Source organism: Carlito syrichta, unplaced genomic scaffold, assembly GCF_000164805.1.
Source record: "Carlito syrichta isolate Samal-C Ts95f unplaced genomic scaffold, Tarsius_syrichta-2.0.1 Scaffold123509, whole genome shotgun sequence".
NCBI classification, from domain to species: domain Eukaryota; kingdom Metazoa; phylum Chordata; class Mammalia; order Primates; family Tarsiidae; genus Carlito; species Carlito syrichta.
The window spans coordinates 66075-75299 of record NW_007067605.1 but is presented as its reverse complement, the minus strand read 5'-3'; the positions used below and the strand labels follow the sequence as shown (position 1 = coordinate 75299).

General features: G+C 48.7%; 1 protein-coding gene across 1 annotated transcript; it reads right to left on the bottom strand.

Moving 5' to 3' along the window:
• Nucleotides 1-3639: 3639 nt before the first annotated feature.
• Nucleotides 3640-8673, bottom strand: LOC103249826 (SAP30 like). The gene is made up of 4 exons (XM_021707717.1): nucleotides 8596-8673; nucleotides 8052-8174; nucleotides 5471-5569; nucleotides 3640-4003 (listed from the first exon to the last, which is right to left on the bottom strand). Exons 1-4 carry the CDS (start codon nucleotides 8671-8673, stop codon nucleotides 3875-3877), a joined length of 429 nt encoding a protein of 142 aa, XP_021563392.1. The 3' UTR covers nucleotides 3640-3874.
• Between the last annotated feature and the right edge of the window lie 552 nt (nucleotides 8674-9225).

Genomic DNA, 9225 nt, shown 5'->3' with positions numbered 1-9225 from the left:
CTGCAGTTTTTCCTACGTGGTGTGGTGAGCATCAGTTTTTGTGAGATCAGCATGGAACCTGACCTCATCTGCCTGAGATTGGGTTTAGGCGATAACCTCCCCTCCTCCCCCTCCCCACTCCCCCTGTTTCAGCAAGAGCACACAAGCATAACCGGCCTGATGGGGTTTCTTCAATCTTCTCCAACAAGGAACTAAGCAGACCAATACTCCGGGGAAGAAAGTCAGGACACCAGAGTGCCTCTGTCCCAGCTGCTCCTTTCCAAAAGACAAGCGCTGTGCTCTGGGACAGTGCCAGCAATTAGGTCCTTTGCCAAGAATACTTGTCCCACGTGGCCCCCGTGGGGCAGAGACTAAGACAGAAATCACAGAGAACATAGAAAAGCCAGAGATTCACAAAGATGGAACAGGCTTCTCCAGGAGGTAGTGAGTTCTCTGTCCTCAGAGGGGTTTAAGTCCAGACCGCTCAACCCCTTGGTGGGATGGGTATAGGTAGAATATCAGCACCCATGTGGAGACCAGGCTGGCTGACATCGAGGCCCTTTCCCAACTGGTGGGCTCTGTCACTGGAATGACTGAAAGCCTTCAGACGGTTTCCATGAAGCTGCTCCCCTGGGACCCACAATCCAGATAACCCGCTTCAATAGGCAAGGCCCCTAGAGGAAGTTCCTTCTCCCACCCTCCCTTCCGCCAGGCAGCTGTCCTGCATATTAACAAAAAATTCCCCCCAAATAAAAAGCCTATACGCCAAGGTTAGATGTGACATTCCAGCTGCAAACAATTGTTGCTATCTGCTCTCTGAAAGGCTGGCAGTGACCATCTAGCTGTGACAGGAACATCTAACAACTTGGCAGCTGTAACACATATGTAAAATTCCTCTTCATTTTACAACACTGGTCTTGAAGCCTTTGGTTTTCAATCTTTCATGAGATTCAGCTATGATCTTTTTCACATGCTGGTGCCAACCTAAGAGTTTGTTCCTGGAAGTAAGAAGTCCGTCCATTTGTTTTTTAGAAATCTTAAAAGCAAATGACACGGATGGCAGGATATGGATGTTTCTAAGTGACCGCCTTCAGGGCGTGTGAAAGAACTGTGCCAGGCGGAAACGAGGCAGGACCTGTGCTCTTGAAGGAGAAGACATGTCGTTCTGAATTTCCAACTCCAGTTTTGCCAGGAGCACCGAGGAGAAAAGGCAAAGCAGCAACGTCACAGATGGAGGGAAGCGCCGGAGGCCCTGCTGGGTGGTGTAGTCCCAGGCAGCTCAGGGGGCCCTGCTGGGTGGTGTAGAGGTATGGCCCAGTGGGAGGCCCTGCTGGGTGGTATAGACACAGGCAGTGCAAGGGGCCCTGCTGGGTTGGAGACGTAGGCAGCGTGGGGGGGCCTTGCCAGGTAGTGTAGACACAGGCAACACAGGCGACACTGCTTTCCCAGACCCTGCCGCTCCCTGAGGCCAGATCCTGCTGCCGTGGGGGCCTGGCATTCCGCACAGGCAGAGGTCTCCTGCCCAGACACAAAGCCACCAGAAACTGCAGAAGAGGCTAAGGCAAGTGGTTTAGTGGTTTGATGAAAGAGCAGATTTCTGGGCATAAGAAAAACATAAGTTCAAATAGCTTGGTCTTGCCTCTCACCTGACCTGTTATGAAAGGTTAAAAAGATACCCACAAACACCACTTTCCCAAAGCACCCTCTTAGAGACAGACAACAGGGGACCAAGCGCACAGCGTCTGGCTGAAGGCAGCAAGTTTCCCCAGGTTTCACTCTGGAACAAAAGCATTCTTCCAGACACACTGGAGCAGATGGAGCCTAACACCACATATTCTTGTGCAGAAATGTACTGCTGTCTCTCTCAACTGGGAAAACAGACTTGCTGTTAAAGAAACACTGGCATGACCTACACACCCACAATTTTGGCTTACGTATCAGGAAGATACACTTTCCTCCTTGGTAAGACGTGGACATTTCATGGAGCAGGCTAGCGATGCCTCAACTTGCAGGCCCCAGCTGCCCCCAAACCCTAGCCCCTGACGAACCTTTTTGGTGCCTCAATCAACACCCTCCAGCTTTAAGGAGGGAGGTTGTCTCTACGTACACACTGAATCCGAATGACTGAAAACACCCACAGAGCACCCTGACGTGCAATCCACAGCCAGGAGGTGTATCAAAATAGGATCCCCTCGCAGTCCAGAGTATATTCTATGTACATTCATTTACACACATTTAATTTAAAGGGCTGCAATCTGCTAGGCATGCATTTTGAACACGGGTACGAGATTTGCTGCAATGGCACACTCTGACGCGTTTTAGTGAGCATGGTGGCCCTGTCCCATTCCACAGAAAGAATGGCGCTCTCTGCTCACAGAACCAAGACCCCGGATACTCCACCACCCTGCTCAGTGGAGCTCAGCTCTGACTCCTCTGTGATGAGGGTTCAGATTAAGCCATCTGGGGACCCTTGCCCGGACAGGCTGTCCATTGCTCCTTTATTATTTAAGGCTTAAGAAATAACTCAGAATTTAAACTGAGTAGGAAAATGACACCTTTGACCATAATATACGTCAAGATGGTCATAAATAAGAACCCAAATCCTTTTTTTCTCTTTTTCTCCCACCCTCCTACCCATTCCCTCTGTCCCTCTTCACATTGATTAGAGAATTTTGAAAAAGTGTATTTTTTGATATAAAGCTTTGTTTTCATAAGATACTTTGGCTCTGATATAATTAGATCAAAGAATCCAACTTTTTGAACAACAAAAAAATCAGGTAATACTTTAGCAATCTTTCTCCCTAAGAGGGAAGCAAATTGCTCACAAAAATGAGCATCTGATGGCATTGACCTTTGTTGCCCAAACTCATGACCTGCTACTGGCCTGATCATGGTGGATCAAGGCCAGCCAGACTTCCAGTCCCACAGTTGGGCTGGAGCAGAAGCTACGGGGTCCTCGGCAGCCTTCACGGTGGCTGTGAACTAAGGATTGATACTCCTAAAAACCTCAGCCCCAAGCCATGCAACATCTGTCTGTCAAAGCACTGACTGCCTGGAAGCTTGGCTGCAGTCATAAGGTGCGACTTCATCCCCAAGAGTAAAGCACAGAAGGGTGTGCAAGGACTGTGTATTCTGTGAGGGGCTCTGTATCCGTGTTTCTAGAACCCTGACAAACACATACAGCTGTCCTGAACTCTCGTTTGATCTGGAATCTCCTTGCTGTACATCCCATCTCCTCCACACTCTAGCAGTTGGGTAGTAAGCAACAGAAATGGCCGAGGTCTCAGTAACCAGAGGTGCAAAGCAGGTGACACAAGGCTGGCACTGCTAGTGAAGTGACAGCTCAATTAGCTGGTAAATACTGACTGAGTGCCTACTGTGTACAAGCACAGGGCACATGAGGGGGCCTGGCATCAAGCAGATCTGATGACAAACAACAAAGTATACAACAAAACAGGCGGGGTCTCTGGGCCCCCAGTAGGCACATGCATGTCCAGACTCAGACTGCTCACATGCCCTGCTGTCAGTGGCGGCCGGACTACTATCCCGTGCTCGCCTTAATGTGGCAGCTTGGCATCATGAGCTGACTATATGACTACCAAAGTATTTCTTAGCACACACTGACTTAATACTTTACTGAATGCTGCCATATAGATTTCCTTTCATTCTTTTTATGGTCCTGCTTTTTTCAGTCCAGAAGTTATCGTCAAGGAAAGTCTTTCTATACACATGCTGAATCATCAGAATATAATCCTCCTGACCAAAAGATTTACAGTATTCATCATTCAAACTTTTTATTTACAATAAAATTTGACAGTCCTTCTGAGCTGAAGTGTAGCAGATGTCACCTGTGCACTGAGCCTGACACTTGGCTCCCGTAAGTTGTGCCCCGTCCTCACTCGAGCTGCTTGCTGCCCTCCGCCTTCTGGTCCAGTCTGCTCCTGTTGCTCTTTACCATGTAGATGAAGTAGGCGAGGGTCTCCTTCTCATTCACAGGGATGTTCCTGAAGTGTCGGCTGACAGTCTATGGGGGGGGAGAAACACAGTCCCTTAAATCATGCAGAAACTGGGACGCAAATTCTAAGCTACGCCAGAGAGGGCGCACAGGAGTGGCTGCCCGTGCTACGGGAGATTGAGGACCACCACGGGGGAGTGAGGACCACCGAGGGCCTTCCTGCAGCCTGCAGAGCTCAGAGTGCCCTTCCTCGGGGGTGGGGGCTGGGGGGTTTCCAGGCTTCCCACGCGGCTCTTTAACCTCCAGCACTATCAAGGGCAGTTCTAGCTCAACCATCCATCACTGCACAGCTTCGTGGTTTCCTGTGGTGGAAAAGATCAGGACTGCTCTGACTGGTCGCTAGCTGCTACCAAGCCTCTCAGGCCTTGGAACGGGGCCGAAATGTGTCCTTTAAAGACGGCATCCAATGAACAGCCAATGAGCAGATGCAAGTGTCCGAACCCAAGAATTTCTCTAACTAGTACAAAACTGCCTCTTCAAAGACACATTGGATTGGGAGGAAAACTCATCATTCACTACATATTCCTGCTATCTTGCTGTATTTTATGAGTCCTGAGAATGCAGGTCTCCTCTTGCCCCACCTTGACCTGTCCTTTCCGCCTGGGGTGAGTACTGGCAAGTGGGTACTGTTATCTGAAAGTAAGAGGGGCTTGTGTGTTCCTGTGTTTCCTCCAAACACTGGTGATGGAGAAGTTTAGAAAAAAATGATGGATCAGATCAGGCTGTGAGCCTTTAAGGAAATCAGAGAAGTGGAATGCAGTAGCTAAACAGATAAAAGAAGACAGAGAATTAGAAATAAAGAGTGGTTATCTCTGGATGGTAGACTTGTATTTTTCTTTTCTCCACTGTCCAAATTTTCATTAATAAAAGAGGGAATGAGAACATCACACTAATGCTAAGGACGGAAGCATCAAGCCAGGATGTAGTACATTCAAATGTGGTCAATGGAGCATTTCCCTCTGAACTGTGTTAATAGCTCTGGACAGGAGAAAACTTTCTTGGGTGCCATTTTGATGATAAACACTATTGCTGACACCAGAGTAGAAGGAGTCAAGGAAAAAACAAACAAAGAAACAACTCCTGCAGAACATTAGGAAGGTTTGGAGAGGACTGATCTGACACACCTGATATGCAGAAAGGATCTAATCTATAAAGAGTCTTGCAAAACTGATGCAAATGAACAAACAAAAGAATAATCAGGACTTGGGCTCAGGAGTCCTGGGGTCTCAGACCAATTCTACTATCCACTTGCTGTGTCCCGTCCTCTGTTCAGGCTGTGGCTTCTTTTCTGGAACTGGGACCCTTCCAGGTCTAAAGCTGAGGAATTCTAAATTACGCAGACGAGGAATAGAGAGTTGCTTCCAGAACTCTGAAGGAGAATACAGTCAGCAGACACACACAGCAGTAAGGGAGGATCAGGGTCACCAGCAGAAGCAGTGCTGGCTTTGTCTTGAGAGGGCAATCTCATCTACCTACTTCTGCTAGCTGGGCCTTATTGAAGCCTGGTCTGGTCTGCAATTTGTAGTGTCGTTTGTAACGCCGTAGAGTGTTCACCTGCAGCTGGAACAGATCGACCTAGGGAGAAGAGAGAAACATGTTATCTGCCACCTGAACAACCAGGTCTCACCGAGATCCCATTATGCACCTAGCACTTCACCAGGTAGGGGTGAGGCTGGGGAGGGCATAAGTAACAGTGGAGAAAGAGCTCTGGCTGGGGCAGGCTGATCTTGGAAGGCTGGTGGAGAGGACCTAAGCTACAGAGGGGGGGTCTAGGAGGACAGTGAGGAACAGAGGAAGGAGATCAGAAGCACAGAAAGCAGAGAGATAAGCAGGCTGGTTGGGGTCACAGGCAATCGGATGGGTGCAAATGGCCAGACGGGAGGCAGCATGTCTAAAGAAGAGGAGCTGAACAGAGAGGGTGGTGTTTCAGGGGACGGACCGGGGTGGCTGTGGGCAAGGGGAAGGCTGGTGGGGGATACAGAGGGAGATGCTATGGCGATGGTCAGCAATGAGGTGGTGATGCTGAGCTCTAGAGGGGATGATGCCAGGGGGACGTCAAGGAGAGAGCAGAGGCCAACACCAGAGGACAGTCTGGAGGAAGACATGTCGGAACGAGTGGCAGGCTGGAGAGGGGTTCGAGGAGGACGGTGGAAAGAACTGTCCTCAGCGAGTTCTCGCCCGGTTCAGCCTGCAGGTGTCAGAATCCTTAACAATACTACGAGGAAGTGTGTGAGCTGCTGTAGTGAGGCACACACGCAGGTTAGGGTTGGGGTCTCGGCAGAGGACTAGGTAACAGAGAGCAAGGGACCCCACTTTTTTCCAACAGAGAAACAGAAGAGAGCTGCCCACTCAAGACATCCTGAAGGCCCAGCAGGTTGGGCTATCTTTCCTGCCTCTAAAAGAGATGTTCTTGCTCCAGGCAGGTAGAGAGCACTTAAACACAAATGCGTGATCGTGCGAGGGCCAGGGTCCTCCATTCCTCCCAAAACACTCCTCAAATCCTTTTTCTTTCTTGGCGAAAAGCATTTGGAAGTTGAATACATCCATTTCTTTATAAGATAATAACAAGGCTAGAGGCAACAGCAAGTGATGGCAAACCAGTGTCGGAAAAGGGGACGTAGGGAGGGGCCAAGGAAAAGGCTGGATTTTCAAAGGTTTCCTCCACATCTGCAGACAAAGGCCCGCCTACTCCTTCTATTCCTACACAGTCATTTTCACTCTGAGTGCTAACAGGCGGTTGCCTTATGAAATATTCATGTGTCAAATATTCAATGTACACTATAAACGGTTCTTCTTTTGCTGAGTCTTAAGTGAAAACAATTTAGGGAGAAAGAAAATCCAATATTCCTTCCTGAAGCCTCACTTAGTAGACACTGGCACCTTGAGGGAAGACAGCCTTCTGGTTTGAGCAGCTGAGGTCTTGTGTAGGGGTTCTCAACACGGAACTATTTTGTCTACCAAAGGATGTGTGGCAATGCCTAAAGAGATCTTTTGATGTCATGACTCGGGGGAGGTGGTGTGACGAGCATCTGAGGAGTAGAATCCAGGGATGCTGCTAAATATTCTACAATGCACAGGACAGTCTCCACAACAAGAAATTATCTGGTCTTAATGTCAATAGTGCCAGGGTTGAGAAAGCCCAGCCCAGTAGAACCGATTTGTGAAATGGACCCTAGCTGGGGGCCATGGCTCATGCCTGTAACCCTAGCACTTTGGGAGGTGGAGGCCAGAGGACTGCCTGAGCTCAGAGGTTCGAGACTGGCCAGAGCAACATGGTGAGACCTCATCTCTACAGTAAAGCCAAAAATTTGCTGGGCGGGACAGAACATGCCAATGGCTCCAGCTACTTGGAAGGCTGAGGCAGAAGGATCACCTGAGCCCAGCAGGTTGAGGCTGTGGTGGCCATGAGCGTGCCACTGCACTCCAGCCTGGGTGACAGAATGAGACTCCGACTCAATGGATCCTTGGGAATGAACCAAGCCAGGAGTCAAGGAATCAGAGCTTCAGGGAACCAGAGCTCCAGGGAACCAGAGCTGGTGGGAGCTGACAACTTACACCTTCATCTTACACCAGAAAAAGCAGGGCAAGAGGTTTCCCCCAAACCACACACACTCAGTCTTCTCTATCTTTACTTATTTATTTTTAATTAAAAAAAAATTTTTTTTTAATTTCAATAACTTTAGGATGTACAAATAGTTTTTGGTCCAGTCTCTACATTTAAAGGCAAAAACACAGTTTTTAAAAATGTGACATGGTGGTTGTACTGAAGAATCTGTCAGGACCTTGTGGAGAGAGACAGTGTGGTATAGGGAAGGGAACCAGACCAGCCTCCAAACACGCATCTCTGTGCCCATCTGTAAGATGATGGGCAGTCACACCAGTTGCTTTCCAAGCTTTTCACTCTCAGATCCAATGATTCACTTTTCAAATAAACCAAAAAAGCAAAACAAAGGGGACTAAAATGACTCCAGAGCACAAAAAGCAGGCCAGGCCAGAGGAGAGATCAGTGTAGAAGTGACCCTTTCAGTTTTCTCCTGCTGCCTTTGTTGAGCCTTACCTCAGGAATGTCAGTGTCGTGCTCAGGGGAATCTCCACCATCGTCGCTTGTCTTCCTCTTCCTTTTGTTTCGAACACTCTGGATGAAATTTTTGTGGAAATCGCAGATATAAAGGTGCCTTACCTGATGGAAAGGAAAGCAAAGTCAGAGCCGGCGGTTCTCTGGAGACAGCAACAGGCACCTGCCCCATGACGGGGCTCTGTCCGCTGCACAGCACTGGAGAGCAGCCATCACCTCTAGGCGCTCACTACTGAACTACAGCACAGGACACCCATGAAGAGAACACGCCCATGCAGCTGGCAGGGTGCTACCAAGTCTCCACGAGTGGGATAGACAATAAGTGGCACAGATTCAGTAAAGAAGAGATTCCTGCAAGTAGGATGGTCGGTGTGAAGAGTCCTGACCAAAGGAGGATTTGTAGGCAGACAGGAAACATTCCAGATGGCAGGGAGAGCTAAGACTCAGAGCTTCCAGAGAGGATGGCGGGGTGACTGAGGAGACCTGGGGTCCACAGTGTCCGCAGGGTGGCAATGAACACCCTTACGGAGCATAATGAGAAACTCAGGGGCCAGGGGCATGAGAACAGCTTAGATTTTCCTTCAGACAAGTCAGAGCCCCTCATGGTTTTTGAAGCAGGGAGCGATATGACATTTTCAGACAAGACCTGCAGGGGTTGTGATCTGACAGCGGGCTGGAATGTACTGCCCTGGGAAGAGGAAAGCTGGGACTGTGGTCATGGCATGTGGGACATCCTATTTTTACTTTGACAATACCTGAAAAACTTTATTTCCATGTGCCAATTTATAATTCTTCCATTACCTCACATCTGATCCACAAAGAGAAGTGGAAAGAGATATGGAAGCTGTCACAAGGTAGAGCCAAAGAAAAGCAGGTAAATGCTACTGTGGATTTTCTAATGCAGGCTAGAGGCACACTAGTTAGTGAGGGGGCAACAGAGGCGAGGATGTGGAGACTCTTCCAGGGTTGGCTGGAGGAACCATTCCAGACCCTGCAAAAACTGAAAGCCTGTGTAAGTTGTTGACACTGAAACAGATGTTGCACAAATGTTCTAGAGAGACTTCTGAATTTCAGTCTATTCCTTAAATCCTTAGAGATACAAGTAAGTTGGCAGGAAATCAGCATCAATTAATTCAGCCCTTTTCATGAAGAAAAT